The sequence below is a fragment of the Nannobrachium achirus genome (assembly GCF_963921795.1).
Source record: "Nannobrachium achirus genome assembly, chromosome: 18".
In the NCBI taxonomy this organism is placed as follows: Eukaryota; Metazoa; Chordata; class Actinopteri; order Myctophiformes; family Myctophidae; genus Nannobrachium; species Nannobrachium achirus.
In genome coordinates this window covers 39,959,945-39,981,191 of record NC_137825.1, presented here as the reverse complement: position 1 = coordinate 39,981,191, position 21,247 = coordinate 39,959,945, and the positions used below count along the sequence as shown (strand labels likewise).

Below are 21,247 nucleotides of genomic sequence, written 5' to 3'. Positions count from 1 at the left end.
CGTGCGCGTGTGCGTGCATGCGCATGCATGTGAACTTGCTCTACTTGCCTTAATAGGTAACGTGAGTCACCAACACTGGAGTTGTTGGATGGTGCAGCAGGGTAAGGTTCAACCCCGCCAGCCAGCCACTCCTGTGTGTGTCAGACAAACGGCTTGTTGGCAGTAGATCGTAATCTGTGCATATATTTAACCGTGTCAGCACTGGACCAACCAGAGCAGTGGTTCCCACTTTCCAACCTTTTCTGGATCAGCAGCCTCTTTTGTGGCCCACCCATCAGACCACTTAACATGGCAGTGTACTTATAGTTGGTTTAGAGGTTAGTAGCTTGTGTTTGTCTGTTTTGCTTTGCTTTCATGTCGGACTTTCTGACTTGTGTTTGTTTGTCTCACTTCACTATTCCGTAACGTTGTGAGAGGATTGATTTTCTGATGGACTTTACCATCTAATGGTTGGTTAATATTAGAGGACATGTACGAGGTGAAAAAGATTACATCTACTTGAGAACAACCACAGACATTGCTGCCTCAGCGGATCCGGGGCATACAGGCGTTTTGAGTTCGAACGTCGCTCTCGGCTGTGCGGTGTCACAGAGTTGCAGCATGTTCGTCACGACAAATTCAAAATATCTAGGGCTATACCCCCGGAAATAAAATAAAAAAGCCTCATGACACCAGGGAGGTGAGAAGCTGGAAATAAACCAAACAAACCCTGGAGAGGTCCCAGTAATGAAGTTGGAGTGTAGAGTGTGCGGGCCAGTGGGAACAGCCTCTCCTATTCAGTGTGCTGTCTGTGTGTACGGGTGCAGGGAACACGCTGTGCTGTATAAATGGTAACCTCGCTCAGCCAGTGGGTACTGAGCCAGAGAGAGGGGGCGGGCAGGGGTGGTGGGGTGGGATGTGTAGAGGAGAGAGAAAGTGTGGGGGAGTTGAGAGATGGAGGGAGGAAAAAAAGGGAGTAGAGAGAGGAGGTTGGGAATGGGAATAGAGAGAGCGAGGGGACTGGGCTGAGAAGTAGGGAGTGTCCAAGTATATGGTACATTGTTCCATCCTGCAGGCCTGACTGCAGAACCATTTTAGTCTCTCTCTCGCTCTCACACACACATCAGTCAGAATATATGGAACTCAGCTGAGAGGAAAGTGGTTGAACAGACTGCCCTTGTTACAGTGTGTGTGTGTGTGTGTGTGTGTGTGTGTGTGTGTGTGTGTGTGTGTGTGTGTGTGTGTGTGTGTGTGTGTGTGTGTGTGTGTGTGTGTGTGTGTGTGTGTGTGTGTGTGTGTGTGTGTGTGTGTGTGTGTGTGTGTGTGTGTGTGTGTGTGTGTGTGTGTGTGTGTGTGTGTGACCTTTTAGTACTTGTGTGCATGCGTGTGCCGTGCACGCCAGTACGTGTTGTTCTTCACACTGCAGTCTAGTGAAAGCACAGCTTTGTCACTGTGAGCAGTTATCAGGAGATCATATACAGTGACCACTCAACCGTCCACAAAGCCCTTTATACTGTCTACTTCTACTCTCTACTGTACTCTCATGTGGGTTGCTCTCCTTTAAGCCTTATTATACTTAATCGTACGGCAGTGTTGCACACCGAAAATGGTGGTCCACAAGCTCTCATAGCGTGTAGCGACTCGCGAGGCGTGTATATTTGGTGATGATGTCATTCCGCCGTCTTGGGCATTAGCGTTATAGACATACTGTACCGTAGCCAAGCTTCCTCAAAATATGACTAAAGTTGGCCCGGTATTTAGAACCTTTGTACTATGCTGCTATGCATCTAATACCAGTATTTATGCTGAAACCTATTACAGCAGAACTGGGGGGTGACATATGCGGAACACACCAAAAATTACTCCCAGAAGATTACAGAGGAAACAATGAGTCATTGTATTCTATTGCGGCGGTTTTTCAGAGACTGGGTCAAGACCCAGAGCGGCATCACATGAAGATGAAAATAAGAGAGCAAATTATTCTCGGGCTAGGCGGCTCACGCTTCTCGACTGGAAAATTGGAAGAAAGATTTGTATGTAAGCCTCGTATAGTCTGGCAAAGTGGGTTTTCTACTTTCCAGATTGTTTGTGCAGAATAGAGCAAGGAATTGAAGGACAGGGTTGGAAAAAGAAAAGGGAACATGTGTATCATCACCCTTGGAGTTATGCTGTGAGATACTGGCTCCAAGACAATGGAGAAAATCTGAAACAGACTTTAGATCAGCTGATATGGACATATCGTACGTATGAAGATAATGGCTTTGTCATACTGGTAAATGATGCACATTTTAGTGTTAACTCATTCCGTGCCAGCGCCCTCTAGGGGCCAAGGAATGCCAGGGTATCTCTCATAGGCCAGCGCTTTAGCTTCCAGGACCTCACCTTCCAGGACCTCACGTGCTCACGTTCATGCACGTCATGGAAATGTCCCGGATGATAATGCTAACAGAATGGCTATTCCCATTTTGTCATCTAAAAGATCATTTTTGGGCGATTTCGCCGTAAATAAACCTCGCGCCGCTTCCCTAAAGACACAATCCAGAGATATAAGCCTTCAAAGATGTGGTCTTTCATTGGATTAGGCGGAGATTGGCGATTTCGTTCGCAAATTACGGCCGGCCGGGAGGTTGCTAGCTTTCGGCTAGTAGCTAGAAAAATCAGGCCAGGCTTCAGAAGGCCTCTTATCATTTTATTCATTTAATTAAAAAAAGCCGGACTACTTCGGGATCGGCACACTCGTGTACTCATCGGAAGCGGCACCGAACATTGGGTGAACATTGGGGAGCTCAAAAATGTATTTTAAACCATTTTTAATGGAATATATCGTCGGACAGAGTAGAATGGCTAACTGGCTAGCGGCTAGCGAGCCAGGACCACCCACGACTCTACAAGCAGCTCGGGATAAGTGAATTAATAAAAAAAAAAATTGTATTGGATTGAAATAAAGCCGAACTAGTTCGGGATCGGCACAGAATGAGTTAAAAACAGAATTGATCAATTATTTTACTGACCGTATTCTCTCTCCCTCCCACCAGGCTAATGTTTGGGACCCTGTATCCTGCATACTACTCTTACAAAGCAGTCAAGACCAAAAATGTTAAGGAATATGTAAGTATAGGACACACACACCAACAACACAACACATCACACACTGCTTTGGCACTGATCCTTTTTCTGTGTGAGCATTGGTGTAACTGTCACCTTTAGGGGTACAACTGTTGTTCAAACTAATCGATTTACTTCATTATCAAAACAAATGGATTATAATACAATAAAAAGATATAATAATATCGAGTAGCAAATGGACAGGGCTGCAACAGTTAACCACTTTCAAACTAGTATCTCTATTTTGGTCATGTCATTACAGGAGAAATTTTTATTTTGCTTCCCCTGAAAATATATTTAAGAAATGGTTCTTAATTATTGGATGAATCACTTTGCCACTATATGTGCGGACATGTCTTGTACTTCTTCAGACTACGAGCACAGGCATGTGGAAGAATGATGGTACCCACCTCTCAACTCATTTGCTTTTCTGTCTGCCTGCCTGTCTGTATTTCTTTCTGTCTTATTTATGACTCACAAGGCCAAACAGTCCATGCAGGCTGTTCCTCTGTTTACACTGAGCGGACTCTCAGGCAACCGGGAGCCCTGTTTGCCTGTGTTTTGTTGTTAAAGTTCAAACTGAGGCGACGTTAGGTTATGCTCCGAAACGCTTGTCCATTATGATTTAATGAATCATATTGGATATAAACCATTCAAAAATGGTTTGTGTATGAGCTAGAATGGAGCTAGGAAGAGTGTAAGCGAGGGAGGAACAGGTGTCATCATATCTGCTGCTGCCGCCGCCCAGACATACATTTATAGCAAACAATGGCACACAAGACCTGACATTAGACTGCTGTCATGAAGAGAGAGAGAGTGAAAGGGCAAGTATGTGACTCCTAAATAGGACTTTGACTTTTAGTGCTACTTTTAAACACAATGCCTTACAATGGAGAGAAGTCTTGGGTCAATGTGTGAATGCCAGTTTTAATTACAAAATGCCCACAATTTATTATGTTTTGGCAAAAATTGGGGAAAGGCCAGTATACATAGAGTACATTATTATTAACATCGAATTAGATGTGTCAGTGGCGTATGTTAGATGTTTTGGAATTAATCCTTCATTTAGCATTTTGTGTTTATAATGGCACCGGTTAGTTAGATCCGTTTGCAGCACCTAATGCCAGTTTTCCAGGGGGCCACCTGTTTATCCTTAGTGGGTTTCTAGGATGAGAGGTGTTAGTAACAGAGATGTAACTGATAGCGTTGCATGTGACGCCTCCAGCCTGTAACGTAGGAGGCTGACTGAGTTATCAACGCGCAGCTCAGCGTGGTTAGTTTACGGGTTAAGGCCAGTGTTGCCATGTCTGCTTATTATAAGCGACTTTGGGCTTGTTATTCTGTAAAGTTGCTTGTAAATATTGGTATTATTTTCCTTATTTGGGCTTGTTTCCTAATATTGTTTAACCCATTTAGACCTGATGCCGATTCTAAAAAATGTACTGTACATAGCAACAACAACCCCAAAATGGATTCCCGTCTTGAAAGGTAAAAACCTAAAAAATGGGTTCCCGTTCTTAATGTGTTAAAAAAACTTTCTGAAAATATATTTTGACAGAAACCTCTTTACCAGATTTATTTACTGGTTAAGGCCCATGCCATGCACACCAAGTCGCTGTCATTGAGCATCTGTGGCTGACAATCAGCTGTAGTTCTTTTTGCAGTAGTTTCCCCCCTGTGCTATTGTGGCGGTAGTCAGACAATAGGATGGTCTGATCACCCGACTGAGTTTGTTGAATCAGTGCCGCAGTTCATCAGGGAGGGAGATCCCTCTGTGTCTGTTGGAACAGCCAAACAGAGAGCTTGAGAAGAGAGCAGCAATCCAACAGATAAAAGGGCACACAGATGCAATATTGACGTGAGCGTTTGTTTTTTTCCTTCCCAGTTGTAGTGCAGTGAATAACCCTATCCAAGCAGCATATAAACCGATGGCTTCATGATCTTTAATTACCTGCATAAGGGTGAAAGTAAAACAAGTTAAATGTGTTGTCGCCCTTGGCCCCTCTGTTCTACTCCCAAAGTGTTAAAAAATGAATCACAAGTGTGCCTTTAGCAATAGTGTAATACATTATTTACATGTTCAGTGTTTAAAGAAAGCAGTAGGTATAGGTTTGTAAGTGGAGCTGTTCTACTAGCCACTACTTTGCATGCTCTGATCAACTTGCAACATGAGAATAACAAAATACATAAAGATTGTGGAACATTATCCCCATATAAATCATTCTTAGCGTTGTAGCACATTTGTATTTTGATTGCTACTATGCAAAACATACTGTAAAGTTAGATAAATGGGGAAACCACAACAACCAGCTGGATAGCATCCGTTTCAGTTGAATTTGTTACTGACACTGTAACATTATTCATTCACATATTCGCCTGGACTTTTCACAATACTATGAGCCAATAATATTATATTGTCAGAAGTCGTGACTTGTGAGTCCTGACCGTTCGCAATACCAGAATGCCAAGAACGGACTTGCATCCTTAGGAAGAATGTTCTCATCAAGTTAAGTCGGGGAGAACGGCCTACATGTCATGATCTCTGCTTTGGAGCTTGGCTTGCTGTGATACAGTACTCAGTATTCACCTCCTGTTATTAGAGGTCTGGACATTTTCTTATTCTAAGATGCATCATGATAAGGGACTATGTTTTTGCTTTCTTTGTTTCTCAGTAAGGATTTCTACCACTTGAACACTCACTCTTGCTTTATTTTTGCCTTTCTCACACTCAAACTTTTTCTCACTGTATCTTGGTTTCTTTAGAATGTACAGTTTTGGCATTTAGCAGAAGTGCAAATCAGAGTTGCCTCTATCCACCCTTCTCTCCCCCTCTATTTGTGCCAGGTTTGTCTTTCTCTCTCTCTCTCTCTCTCTCTCTCTCTCTCTCTCTCTCTCTCTCTCTCTCTCTCTCTCTCTCTCTCTCTCTCTCTCTCTCTCTGTGTTTTTGTACCCCTGTGTCCTGCATCTCCTGCTGTGTTTCAAACTCTCGGTTTTCTGCTCTCTGCCAGAATGACAAATTAATCAGTACCCAAACTCTAGAACATGACTCTCACAGACGGCATAGTATATATTTCACCGAGTCTAATTTTACTCCGTTTTAGACGGATACTGCTCAGGAACCCATACCATATTGTGCTCTGGTAACACAACCCTGTGTCTGTGACACAATGTTTGTAACAGCAGAAATATAGCAAGCAAGGTCAAAGCTTTATTTTCTAAGGTTATCTCCAATAGGCGTTGTAGTTCAATAATGCATTATTAGACTGCTAGGCTTTGGATGCACTGTCGTCTGTCTGCTTGTGAGATCCAGTGACCCTACCCTGGACATCATGTGGCTGTATGCACTTATTGTTTGTCAATGAGACAAATAATTATCTGTGAATGAAATGATTCTACATGCATCATCAATTTGTTTTGGTAGCGTATGTTTAACTCATATCACATCTCTTTGTCCTCCCTCTTTCTCTCTCTCTGCCTCTCTCTCTCTAACCTCTGCTAACAAACAAGCGAGCTGTAGCCTACCCTTCAAGTGCTCTGACAGCCAGCCCAGCATGTACTGTCCATACAACAGATTGGGGTAGATTGTAGAGTGTGCCGTGTGCAACACAGTGAGACGCGAGTTTTCCTATGTTAGTTTAGCAATGGTGCTGCCAAACGTTGACTCCCACATGGTTTTATCGAAACGGTGGTTTCCCTTAGGCGTCGATCGTATCAGAGTCACACACGTTTGCCAAGGACAATAAATCTGCAGGAATGTCTCTTTGTGACAACCGTGCAAAGACATGCTACAAAAAACATTGTTTTACTGTGTTGATGGTACAAAGCTCACGGCACTTGACATGTAGTGCACTGCTATCTCTACAAGATATGCATTAATATTTGACATAGAAAGTATTAGGAGACTACTCAAAATGTTTCTGAAATCTGCCATATCCATTCCATTCCAGCGATATTTAGTGTAGTGCTCATGGGAATATGGTCAACTTAGTATTGGGCCCATGGGAATATGACCAACTATGTATAGGGTTTAAGTGGCTATACAATTGATATCAATATGCCTGGAATAATTCCTATAATAGGCTAACATTAACAAATATTTCCAGACACATTCTGTAATGTTTATTGAGTATGGACAAAATGTAAACAAACGTGAGGTCTCAGAAACAGAAAGCAATTTAGGGAAAATGGTTGAGGTTTATGTCGACTACAGTATGTGGCCATTGTGGACAAAGACATTTACAGTAAAAAGAAAAGAGAGAAAAAGAGCATACACATTGTTAGCATTTTGTACATTGCCTCGGTTTCAAATGGATACATTAACACTGAGGATTTCTTTACTCTGTCTAGTATAATCCACTTTCTCTTCTGGAATTCCGTCCCTATAACATGGAAGCTGTGGCTTGGTCGGCCTCTTTTTCTATTGTTCTCTCCATTCAAGCGTCTTTCTTGGACAGACACAGAGTGTGTGTGAGCGAGCCGCTATAATGAAACAGCGGGGACGCCAGTGAAGTTCATCTGAGTGTGCAGTACCAAGCTACACCAGCAGGCACGGCGAAACGGAAAGCGCTGATGTCAGGTGTTCTCCCTCTCTTTTTCTAAATGGAAGGCAGTTATTCACAGACCGCGCGGCCAGTAAATGTCTGGGATCGCCTCGGGGAAGGCAAAATGGCCGCCATATATTTCATTGAGGTCACATGTTAATGTGCTCCCTTACTGATGAAATGATATGAGTGCGGGGGATGTAGAGGAGGGGGGGGGGGGGGGGGTGAAGAGAGAGAAACAAAGAATAGAGCAGGGAAGGCAGACGGAGGAGATTAACCACTTAGCCACCACTTATACTTAACCACTTGAACCCTACCGTCCCTATTCTGGGCGTGTAATAATAGGCCAACATTTGTCGAAAGCGGGGTGACCATTTGCCAAAGAATACCTGATCTATAAGCTCACAACGTGTCACTTGCAAGTTGCAACAAGTTGTGAGCTTGTAGGTCTGCTGATTTTGGGGAAAGAGATTAGGTGTAGAGCTAAATTATAGAGGCAGTACTACCCTGAGGCACCCCGGTCAACTAAGTAGGGTTTTAGCTGTCGACCACTTAAACACTATACAAACTAACTAAACCACCAGAAATGTTGGAAACAATTTGGAAAATGTCAGATCTACAAGCTCACGATGCGTTTCAATGCAAGCCGTAGTGAGCTTCCCCGGCCTATATAATGACATGGCCACAATGGGGAGGCCAGGGTTAAGCGTGGTTAAATGAGGACAGGACTAGAGTGACACGTCGATATGTTGTCCTGATTGTCACTCTCCTCTGCTCTCTCTCCTCTCCATTTCACTCGCTCTTTATCATTGATCATCCTTCTGAACATTATAGCTTGTTGTCACACTGGCGTGCGTGCGTGCGTGTGTGCGTGCGTGCTTGTGAGGGTTCACAGTAAGGTCAGTAATTAAGCAGTCCACCAGTAGTAATGCTGACAGAGCTCCAGGAGGTACTAATTCCACCAAACCACAGGGAGAAACACCACTCTGTGTGTGTGTGTGTGTGTGTGTGTGTGTGTGTGTGTGTGTGTGTGTGTGTGTGTGTGTGTGTGTGTGTGTGTGTGTGTGTGTGTGTGTGTGTGTGTGTGTGTGTGTGTGTGTGTGTGTGTGTGTGTGTGTGCGTGCGTGCGTGCGTGTGTGTGTGTGTGCAAGTGAGCGTGCGTGTGAGATAGACAGAGAGAATTTGAGCATGAATGTCACCCTGCTATTGTGTGTGTGTGTATGGACTTTGCACTCACTCCCCCCCCCCCCCCCCCCCCCCAACACACACACACAGTTTCTGGCAGTGACATTTCATTAGCTAGTGTCGGGGTGTGTGTTTGTGTTCAGTGGTGCAGGAGAGTTAGGGCTAATACCTCAGCCTTGTCATGTGACTGCCTGTCTCTCTCTCTCTCTCTCTCTCTCTCTCTCTCTCTCTGTCTCACTGGCTCTGATATGGAAATAGTGCAAAAAGAGAGAGCTTGTAGAGAGAGGGAAAGGGAGGAGGCCGTCAGGCATACAGAGATGGATGAATGGATGGATGGAGCGAGAAAGAGAGCAGGGCAGAGAGAAAGGAACAACAGAGAAATGGGTTATGAGGGGGAGAGAGAGAGAGAGAGAGACATGGGAACGAGTCCGGAGGGAGATTGTAAGAGATGAAAAGAGAGGGAGAGAAAGAAGAGGCCACAGACCTCAAATGCCCTCTACTGCTAAGGGCTGAGATGGAGAGATAGAGAGCGAGAGAGAGAACCAACTTGGTGGTCACTGCATCAGTTTCATGGTCTCTGCTGTACTACACACATCTCATGCCTGAATCCTGATTCATACTTGGATGCGTGCCATGTCGCACACCGAGAATAGCAGATCCTAAAGCTCACGACACATCGCGTTGTGAGCCTTATGTAGATCTGCTATTTACAGTGTAGTAGTTGTAGTTCAGTGTAGCTTGTTATATGTAGTTTGCCTATTATTGGCACTTCCAAGAATAAATCAGGCATCAGAATTCCCATATAAGTCAGAGAAATCGATTGAAAATGATTTCCCATTAATTGTACAGGTCTTGATAGTCGTGTAATCGATTCTGGAAATGTATGGAAAGCATTGTATTTAATACATTTTTATATATTAATGTATTGAGAGGAACATTCTTTCCATGTCTAACCATATTTGGACTGCTTTCATAAGAAATGTCTAATTTGTACATCGAGAACTAAATTATATATTCATAGTGGTGAGATTGAAAAATATGGTTATAATAGTCTCTCATACATTTTTTATATTGTAGTAATTATTGTGAATTGAGTTGTGGTGAGTTATAATCAAGGTCCCTGGGCGTCCCTGCACCCTGCTTTGAAAACCATTGTATGTTATGTTATTAGATTATATATTAGAGAATATATTGGGGTTGTACAATTAATGGGAAATCGCGATTTTGATCACAATCGTGTTATTGTGAAACTTCAATCATATACCTTATTTGATTAGCTTTTGCCCCTTGCCCTTGTCTCCTCGTCTTTACACAAAGTTTCATAATAATCAGAACACTGACTGTACATCCCATCTCCCCATCCATCAGGCTCACAGAAACACAATACATTACAGACAACATTACATACCATTTGATATGGTGCCAATGATCTCAATGAGCAATTGAAAATGGTTATATTAACCATTTTCAATGAAGCATCCCTTTCCATCAAAGATCATCGTTACTAATAATTGTGATTCCAGTACCGCTTCAGACTAGGGGTCCAAATGGGCCCTTACGGGTCCATTTGGTTTCTCACCTAGTTATGACGACCAATGCCATGCAGACTTGACATTTGTTCTCATGTTTTCTTTTTTGTTACTTAGGGGCTTGTTTTTTCTTGACCACAATGTTAAAATGTAGATTAGCAGGTGATATAGACAGATGCTGCTAGGTTAAGTATTTACCTGGTATCCTATTGTTTCAATGTACACATTTATTATTATTTTGATGGTATATTGTTTAACTTTAGACCGATGCTAGGTTATTAGTTTACGTGTGATCCTAGTTTACTGAGGCACTACTACTCTCTATCTGCATTTGATGTGCGTGTTTGCCGTGCTTACCGCAAGTTGCTCTGATCAAAAGCCTCTGCTAAATGCCTAAATTGTAAAAATCTTAACCCTCCGCGATGCTCCGGTCCCGCGATAAGATCTCAGCTCTGGCTCCGGTCCGCCACGGGACGGCCGGGGTGTCGAAAAGAACTCGGCCTTGCTGGATATTTATTGTCTTCTGTGTCTCTCTAAAGATCATGGTAGTGAATATGAATGATTCCCAATGGTCCCCCCCTCTCACTCTCTCTCTCTCTGTCTTTGTAGGTGCGGTGGATGATGTATTGGATTGTGTTTGCCCTTTACACTGTGGTGGAGACCGTGACTGACCTAACACTGGCATGGTGAGGCACACACGCACGCGCACACAGATACATAATGCACACACACACACACACAATAATCACCGCCACTCACAGTCACAACACAGACATATGTTGTCATACACCATGGATAGTGAAAATAGATTATCCGTGCATCACAAAGTCTATTTGTGCAATTCTGGCACATATACTGTATAATGACAGGCCTAAAATTGGTACACCAGGCTTAAAGTGGTTAAAGGCATACCAGTGCTATAAATCTTGGATTCTTTTACAACTGGAAGTTATAAAACCAAATTGCTGACTGCTGTTAAATATTGTGAACATTTGGAGATTCGTTGCATTTTTTGTACCCTGTCCGGGTTAAATGAACACGGAAGATCTGACCGTGCATTAAACCAAGACTTGAGGCCGATCCTGCAAAATGTCTGCTAAATCCTAACGGTTTCTGAAAAACCTTTGATGCTATATAAGTGGTTCTCAAACTTTTCCATGTCAAAGACCCCCATAATCTTTGGCCAGGGACCCCCATCTCAAAATGTTCCATTCCAGGGACGCCCCAGAAACAAAGATTTGAGTAAAAAATAAACGCTTAAAAAAAGCTCTATTAAATATGTGTATTTGTATTTCTCCAGGTTTCCTCTATATTATGAGCTGAAGGTGGCCTTCGTCATCTGGCTTCTCTCGCCGTACACCAGAGGAGCCAGTCTCATCTACAGGAAGTGTCTCCATCCACTGCTGTCTTCCAGAGAGAGGGTAAGATCCATCCATCCCTCACTCACATCATACTGTAGCTGTCAGGCAGAAAGCTTGTATCTCCATATCTCAACCTTTTATGTTTGTTTCGTAAATGAATGCCCTACTTCATTTTACAAGAGCGGCTTGCAAAGGTAGCGGAGAAATAGATCTACAAGCTTAGGTTTGGGTTCCGGAACCAGAGCAATCGGAGGAATCGGATCCAACGTTGAGGACCCTGAATAAACTGGTTCCGGAAAAGGTTCCAAATGTGATGGAACTGTTTCCGGAAACCAGTTATCACTCTCTCAGAGCTGGGGTGGGGTGTAAAATTGCAATACCAGTGGTTCAATTAGAACCCATTTGTACCCTCAGAGTTGCAGACCTGTATGGTCCATTTGGAGCCACATAGGAATCGTTAAAGGGGATCGTTAAGGAATCATACTTTTAAGAGGAAATCATTAAAGAACCGGAATCGTTAAAATCCTAAACCAAAAGATCCAACCCTAGACAAGCTTGAACTTTTGGATTGGCTATTTTGGATATTTTTTTGTCTGGACCAATTAAAAAAAATGCTCTGTGGGCTTTATACATATTTATCCAATTAAAAACTATATTGAATCCATCCAGCTATTTCTTTTCCTATTTCCTGAGAAGTAACATTTTTGGACAAGGTTTCTGCCCGACAGTGTGGATATCACTTACACCCATTTTAAATTCCCCTTGAGGATTGTGTATAGTGTAAGTGTTGTTATTGACTGTGTGTGTGTGTCTATGTGTAGGAGATAGATGACTACATCGTCCAGGCCAAGGAGAGGAGCTATGAGACCATGGTCAACTTTGGCAAACAGGGCCTGAGCATTGCTGCTACAGCTGCTGTGACCGCCGCTGTCCGGGTAAGTTTGTGTGAATGTGTGTGTATTTGTTTGTTTGTCTGTGTGTGCGCAATGGTGCGTGTGTAGTATGTCTGACTTTGTTTCCCAGGGTGCCCTCGCTGTCCCTGGACTACCCCTTGCTTCAGGCATTGGCACAGTGTACATTGTTATTCTGTGGGGGTGTGTGTGTGTGTGTTTCATCAGCATTGCATGGATACCTGTGTGTATCAGTTGGTCCCATCTGATCCTCCTCTAAGGTTTCACAGCTCAGATGGGGATACCAGCAGGGGATCCTGACTGGAAGCATGTGTTCTCCTATCGACGTTTTACCTTTCACATTTATGGCGTTTCTTTGTGTTCTTTATTTGGGTTAAGCTAACGTTCTTATCTGGGGTGCTGTAGAATGATGGCAACGGTGAAAGTCGATCTTCATTTCACCTTTTCATTTGTGGTTGAATTTGAGCCTCTCACGTGCTACGTACATCCAACACGTCGAAGTTCTCGTTTATCTCAAATTACGTGAGCGCACTAAATTCGTGAAAGACTGTCCCTCTCTGTCTCTAGTTCTACAACAGAATACTTTGGATTGATAAGTGGGTGTCGGGCAGTTGCAGGGGTAAAGTTCTTGCCCACCACCGTGGAGATTAGGGGATCGATTCCTCCACGGTGCCTCCAGGTTAGCCGGGCGCTCCAATTAACACAATTGGCCAAGTTCGTGGCCGTGGGTAGGGGAGTGCACTAGTGACTCCTATTGGTTTGTCAGGGTGCCTGTTCAGCAGAGAGCAGAACTGGGAGGGATAGCATGTTCCAAGTGGTTGTCTACACCCTCCCTAAGACCAAAAGGTAAAGGTTAGCAGCGACAGGAACTATAGGGGAAATTAGCAATGAATACATTCGGGGAGAACATTTTAAAATGAACAAAACAAAAAAATAAACATCCAAAATCTGTAAAAGTAAACGGTCGGATAGAGAAAGTACATACTTCTGTAGGTATACTGTATTTGCAATGGGTGTTGTCTCTATGAACTGTGAAGAAGAGAGCAACTTTATTAGACATTCTTGGCTGCGCTGAACGGCTCTCTACTTAAGGTGTGTGTGTGTGTGTGTGTGTGTGTGTGTGTGTGTGTGTGTGTGTGTGTGTGTGTGTGTGTGTGTGTGTGTGTGTGTGTGTGTGTGTGTGTGTGTGTGTGTGTGTGTGTGTGTGTGTGTGTGTGTGTGTGTGTGTGTGTGTGTGTGTGTGTGTGTGTGTGTGTGTGTGTGTGTGTCCAGCCTCTCCTCTATAGTGACGCCAGTCAGGGACTAAAATCCCTCCCATGTCTCTGTCTACATTAACCATGCTATTGATCAGTCCATCAAAGCTAGACATTCTCTCTCCACTTATCCTTGTCTCTGTCTGTCCATCTCTCAGGCCTTCCTTCATTTTATTTCTCTTCTCTCCTCTTCTCCTCTCCTCGTTTTCAGCCTATTCTCACAGGTCATTACACTATTGAAATCCTTTTAAAACTTTTCCTCCTAAAAAAAGGGGGGGTTCGTGAATTGATTAACCTTGCCTGGCACAAACGAAACCCACTAAATCTTATATAAACCTGCTTGTCTGAAACTGCCAGACAGGCTCAACCCAACAAGCTCAGAGAGCATCTGTGAGGATTTCTCCTGGGACTTTATTCATGGTTTGGTTTCTAAATCTATCTTAGCACTCAAAACAGGCAGTTATAGCTTTTTTTGGGGGGTGGGGGAATGTGGTCTCATAGAAAGAAATCATGACTGCACCTGTACCCGTCATTGTAGCATACAATGTAACCCCCCTGTACATTTACATTGGGGTTTGTGCACTACAATCACTGCTGGCTGTATTTTGTCTAGTATAAAGTGATAACCCATCAGACACGGTTTCTGCTCTTAAACACCCTAAACCTGCCATCCTTGTTTTGGAATTTCAGAATTGTTTTTCTGAAATTACAAAAATAGCCAAGCTCATAATGCATCAAGCTTCTATGTAAGCAATTTTTGCTAGTTGTTGTATATATGTATATTATGGCTTAAGTGTTTAAGGATGGACACACTACACACTATCTCTACATGGTTGAGCACACGCATAAAACTGGTGCATGATTTCCATTTTAATCTACATTTTGACAGATTTGGTCATAAAAGTCCTCATGGGTGTGCTCTAAAGGCTAATTTATAACTGCTTCATCGCAAGACTTTTATTGGAATTGTGCCATTTCTGTCAAGCGCTAATTTCAGAAACGGTCGTTTGACGAGGTATAAATTAGTCTGAACTGTGCTACTTGCCTAACCACCTCTCCTGGTGACTCTTGCTTTGACTGTCTGTCTCTCTGATTCTACCTGCTCTGACAGCCTGTCTTCTGTAGGGGTTCTGTGCTTCATCAGACAGCCATGGGAGGTAAAAGAACAACAGTTAATTATAGAAGCATGGACACTACTTAAATATGTGTCATTTCATACAAGGGCTGGGCAATATATCCATATCATATTGATATTGTGATATTTGATTTTGTGCATATCGCCCAGCCCTATTTCATTCATACCAACATTTATTCACACAAGCTACCATGTTTTCCCTATTTGTGAAGTAGTAGGTGAAAATAATATATTTTTGCAAAACGCACCTACGTTACACTCTGTGTCAGCCAAAGAAATTATGGAGATCCGTGCTCTTACACACAAAGTAACTGAGGTCACGGACATAACGGCCAATACAAAGAAATATGCACATGTGTCGTGTTTGCACTGCTCACTTCGCATGGTGCGTTTTTTATTGTCCCCGAATATTTTACTTGAGACGGACATTTGAAATATACTTTTCAGTGATGTTGTAAACCTCAAGGTACTGTTTGTCCTGTGGTTATAAAGCTACACCTTGTGCAGCATTACATAACTTCAGTCTGTATAAGTAAATACAGTTTGACCCTGGCCTGTCAATTCCATAATATCTATAATTCAATTTCCTACAATTGATTGAATACATTATTAGCACTGCAAACAGTACAGCAAGTAGAATTCCACAAGCAATGCTAAAAGGATAACGCGAAAAAGCACTGAGGGCTTGTCTCCATAACTCCTTTGTGGTCCTGTGTATTCAATTCATCATCACAGTTCTGTTTACCTTTTGTAAAAACCTTTCATTTCAACATGACAGTTACATTTTGCTGTACAAATGTACAGAATACACACAGACTGTACATGGCTTCTGTTAGTACCTCTCATTGTCTTTTTGTTTTACCTTCATTTGAGGTTTTTCTTTCGATCTGTTATCCCTATAAGCCTCGTCCACCTCTTCTCACTCCCCTGTCTTCCATGTGTCTGTTTATGTCCTGTGTGACTGACTGTGTTCATTGATACATTGATTCTCATCTGTGCCAAATAATAAACAATTATAAAGAAATAATATTATAATGTGATTAAAAATAGATGTATTTTTATGATAAAAAAAAACTAAATTATTTGTTTATTCTAAAAAGTAATCAATAGAATAATTGACAGTTGCAGACCTGCTTATGTAATACAGTGTGTTGTGATGGTACTACTCTCATAAACCGCACCACTGCGTACTACTCTTACATATAACACAGTGTGCTGTCTTTGACAGCCAGGCTTGTCAGACTTGACAATTATAAATGCACTACGTGTGTCTTCCACAGCTGCAGGCATGGCACATGAAATATTAATGACAACGACGGCAAACACTAATGAAATAATTCTCAGATAGGCAACAACAATCAGGAAACAGGGATTACACAACGCAAAGCCCCTCGGGCTTATTTCCATGGCATGACTCTCTTTCTTATTGACTGTCTCTCGGCGAGCCAGCGGAGGCATTTGAAGTTGTTTTGTTTGTGTGTCAACACGGGACATCAACACAACACACCCATTCATCTGCACGATGTTGAAAATGTCTCTTGAAACATGCAGTTTGCCTTGTTACAATCAAGATGTGGTATTGTGTGTGTGTGTGTGTGTGTGTGTGTGTGTGTGTGTGTGTGTGTGTGTGTGTGTGTGTGTGTGTGTGTGTGTGTGTGTGTGTGTGTGTGTGTGTGTGTGTGTGTGTGTGTGTGTGTGTGTGTGTGTGTGTGTGTGTGTGTGTGTGTGTGTGTGTGTGTGTGTGTGTGTGTGCCTGCTTTGTATGTTCATGCGTGTGCATGTCTTCTTCCTCATTCTTTTGCCTCTTTCTCTTACACTCTGTCTCTCTCTCGCTCTCCCTCCCACTCCCTCTCTCCCTACATGGGTGTGTGTGTATTTATCCAATATCCATGGTCCCTGCAGGGCCAAGGTGCCATCACTGAGAAGCTGCGTAGCTTCAGCATGCACGACTTGACCCAGATCAGCCAGCAGGATGATGGACCACCAGGCCAACAGCTGTACCTGTACAGCTCCCATGCATCCAACCCCGCCGTGAGGAGATCCCAAAGCTCTGACGCTGCAGACGGAGCAGGTACAACGCACACATACACACGCACACGCACACACATACACATACACATACACACACAGATTAAAGTTCTCATTCGCCACGACTGATTTCAGTCATTTGGATTCTACAGAAGCCATGCATTTCTTGTATGGAAGCATGTTGTGCAGTGAAAATGGCTACAAGCTCGCATTGAGAGCTTGTAGAGCTTGCAGATCTTGCAGATTGGCTATTTTCGGTTATTAATTTAAGATTAGAGTATTTGAAGTGGTCAAACTAGCTTAGACGCGTCTTCCATAAAATATTAATAGTCTGAGGCTTTAATCTTTGTTTTTATATGAAATGAAATATCCCAATCTGTGATTTCTTCACCTGGGTGGCAGTATGTAGAACAGCAGAAACAATATCGCTAAAACATCATAATTGTATAATTGTTTAGGGAAACTGTGTTGGGACTTTTTCTCACGGTTTCACACATCGCACATTATGACTAGGTCATACAAAAATTCTGTCGTGATATTTCATTTTGCTTTAATACACACACACACACACACACACACACACACACACACACACACACACACACACACACACACACACACGTCTTTAAGTTTAGCATGTAAAGACATGGAGAATAGAATATGTGAATATTGTGATATTTTATATATTTTAAGTCAACCAGCTCAGCGTGTTTTCATGTGTTGTTGACTATTAATGGGCTTACCCAGTTGAAAGAGAATGATACTGTACACTGAAAGAGAACGCTTGATTATTGACCTGAGGTTGTGCATTATTTTCTGATAACTGGACGTCTGCACTATTATCAGTGTTCTAGACTAATTTGAATAACTAGAAGCTGGGCCGCCCTTCGGGCGGCCCAGCGTCTAGTCGGCGACCTGGCCAACTCGGGAACGATGTAAATAGAGAATGAATGCCCCGCCCTTTAATGCAAACCCCATTATACCTGTTGTCATAGGACCTGTTTTGACCATCTGTTTGCCTGTGTCCATTTATGCCCATATATGGAGATATCTGTATCTGTCTGTCTGTCGGCGTCCATTTTATGTCCATATATGGAGATCACTGCAGATATAGTTCTGGGTCCATTTTATGCCCATATGCCCATATATGGAGATATCTGTCTATTTGCGTCCATTTTATGCCTGCCCCACCCTTTAATGCAAACCCCAATATACCTGTTGTCATAGGACCCGTTTTGACCATCTGTTAGCCTTTGTCCCCACCCTTTAATGCAAACCCCAATATACCTGTTGTCATAGGACCCGTTTTGACCATCTGTTAGCCTTTGTCCCCACCCTTTAATGCAAACCCCAATATACCTGTTGTCATAGGACCCGTTTTGACCATCTGTTTGCCTTCTGTTAGCCTTTGTCCCCACCCTTTAATGCAAACCCCAATATACCTGTTGTCATGTTGTCATACTGGGTCCATTTTATGCCCATATGCCCATATATGGAGATATCTGTCTATTTGCGTCCATTTTATGCCTGCCCCACCCTTTAATGCAAACCCCAATATACCTGTTGTCATAGGACCCGTTTTGACCATCTGTTAGCCTTTGTCCCCACCCTTTAATGCAAACCCCAATATACCTGTTGTCATAGGACCCGTTTTGACCATCTGTTTGCCTTCTGTTAGCCTTTGTCCCCACCCTTTAATGCAAACCCCAATATACCTGTTGTCATGTTGTCATAGGACCCGTTTTGACCATCTGTTTGCCTTCTGTTAGCCTTTGTCCCCACCCTTTAATGCAAACCCCAATATATGGAGATCTCTGCACACACAGTACCTGTTGCGGAAAACTCTGATGTCAGACATCAGCTCCGCATTCGGGGATTCATTTTATGCCCATATCTGGAGAACGCGCGTGCCGGTGGGAAGAACGGTTCTCGAGATTCACATACATACATACACATTCACAGAGATTTTTTGTTGACTCCTGGCGTACGTGATGTCAGAGCCTTTTATGAAGTGACGTCACAATGAGTCAGCGATTGTGCCGATTTCCTCAGGAACAACAATGCCCATATGCCCATATATGGAGATATCTGTCTATTTGCGTCCATTTTATGCCTGCCCCACCCTTTAATGCAAACCCCAATATACCTGTTGTCATAGGACCCGTTTTGACCATCTGTTAGCCTTTGTCCCCACCCTTTAATGCAAACCCCAATATACCTGTTGTCATAGGACCCGTTTTGACCATCTGTTTGCCTTCTGTTAGCCTTTGTCCCCACCCTTTAATGCAAACCCCAATATACCTGTTGTCATGTTGTCATAGGACCCGTTTTGACCATCTGTTTGCCTTCTGTTAGCCTTTGTCCCCACCCTTTAATGCAAACCCCAATATATGGAGATCTCTGCACACACAGTACTGGTTGCGGAAAACTCTGATGTCAGACATCAGCTCCGCATTCAGGGATTCATTTTATGCCCATATCTGGAGAACGCGCGTGCCGGTGGGAAGAATGGTTCTCGAGATTCACATACATACATACTAGGGATGTGAATCTCGACCACTGAGGCGATACGATACGCATCACGATACACTCCCAGCGATACGATATAATTGCGATACATTGAAATCTTGCCGATACGATACATCACGATACACCCCTGACCCCGATACGATGCGATATGATTCACGATATTTTGCGATACACCCCTGGTGCTTACGATGCGATACGATTCACGATTCGGTGCGATTCAACCCAATGCAAAGGATTTATATTAAAGCCCATGTAAATTTCCCCCCCAAAAAATTACTAAAAATGCATTACATTTAATTTCCAAACAATTTATTGTTTCACTGTAGTACTAGGCTCTGTCTAACAATCCAACTTATTGAAATATGGGAGAACACTCCTTGCTGGCTGGTAAAATTGTTTGATTAATACTATATCATTATATCATTATTATATATCATTACATCCTCAACAGGTGGTCAGGGACCCCTAGGGTCTTCAGAGTTATGTGAGGCGGCCAAATATTAATAGTTTGTTTTTACAGTAACCAATTGAACCCTAGCAAGTAGCAACCCTATGGGGGAACATTAGCCAATACATTAACACTTATTGAGGGTTTAAGAGATAATAATTCATGGATTATAATGAATAACATAAATCCATCATATTAATAGAAAAGATAATGTGTGAACAAATAAACACAACATAGTAATGTATTAATGTCACTGATGAAATAGTGCTGTCAAACAAGTCTCTGACAAGTTTTAATCTGCAACAGTTTTATATAATAGCCTACAGTAGTCTAAAATAGCCTACAGTGGGGGTCCCTGCTTGATCTCTCTCTCTTCTCAGTTAAGGATCCTTGACCTGTATTATTATTATATTGTATGAATATAATCTAGGATTTTGCCATTTCTAGCCAAAATGTTTCAAAACGTAGATATTTGAGTCACAACGCATCGCGTTGTGACTCGGTGCGTGCGCGACACCGTCGATCTGCCAAGTATAAATCAGGCTCCAGCCTCTCTTTGCAGAGGGAACAGCAGCAGCAGAAGAGTGTTCTGCCTGCTACAGTAACAAGTTGTGAAACAGTGTCAAATACTTTGTTTTAATCGCTAGCTGCACGCCCAGTATCGTTGTTGTAGTTCATACGTGTGTGTACTGTAGTTAAAGCGTGGAAGCTTCTGCTTTGTTTAAATCAATTCCGTCGCAGACTCGGCAAGAAGAACAAACGGGTGTGGAATGTGGATCATAATATCACGCAGCGTGCTCCAGTCAAGTGACACAACAACGGATCACATCAGCGAACATTGGACAGGGATGTTATAAAGCTAAACGTGGTACTAATCTTGCATGTTTAACCAGTGGGCTCACGAGTGCTGTCTGTCTGTCTCTGCATTCCGTCAGGTCGGGTGTTCACTGCGCTCCGCTGAGCAGCTCAGTGCTGCAGTAAAAGACGCATGTCTGTAGAGTCGCTACAAGTGCTTTTTGGGGGGAGGGCTGATGGGGCATTCAATGCGCCTCGGAAACACAGTATAGAATGAAATACTATTATGCAAAAACCGATCCAACCGTGGAATGTACCGATCCAAACACTCACGATACGATACATCACGATTCCAGCCGTCAATTGTACCGATCCACCCTGAATGAACCGATTCACTCGTATCGCGCACGTTTGTATCGCGATTACGATCCGTACCGGTATATCTTCG

The 21,247-nt window shown here is 42.9% G+C and overlaps 1 protein-coding gene across 1 annotated transcript in view; it reads left to right on the top strand.

Annotated features, from left to right (window-relative positions):
- Positions 1–21,247, top strand: part of reep3b (receptor accessory protein 3b) — a 46,061-nt gene that overhangs the window by 11,560 nt on the left and 13,254 nt on the right. The window contains exons 2-6 of the mRNA XM_080748288.1: positions 3,015–3,087; positions 10,949–11,025; positions 11,640–11,760; positions 12,522–12,635; positions 16,902–17,070. Of these exons, the coding sequence (XP_080604414.1) occupies positions 3,015–3,087; positions 10,949–11,025; positions 11,640–11,760; positions 12,522–12,635; positions 16,902–17,070 (554 nt within the window). The remainder of the gene's footprint in view (positions 1–3,014; positions 3,088–10,948; positions 11,026–11,639; positions 11,761–12,521; positions 12,636–16,901; positions 17,071–21,247) is intronic.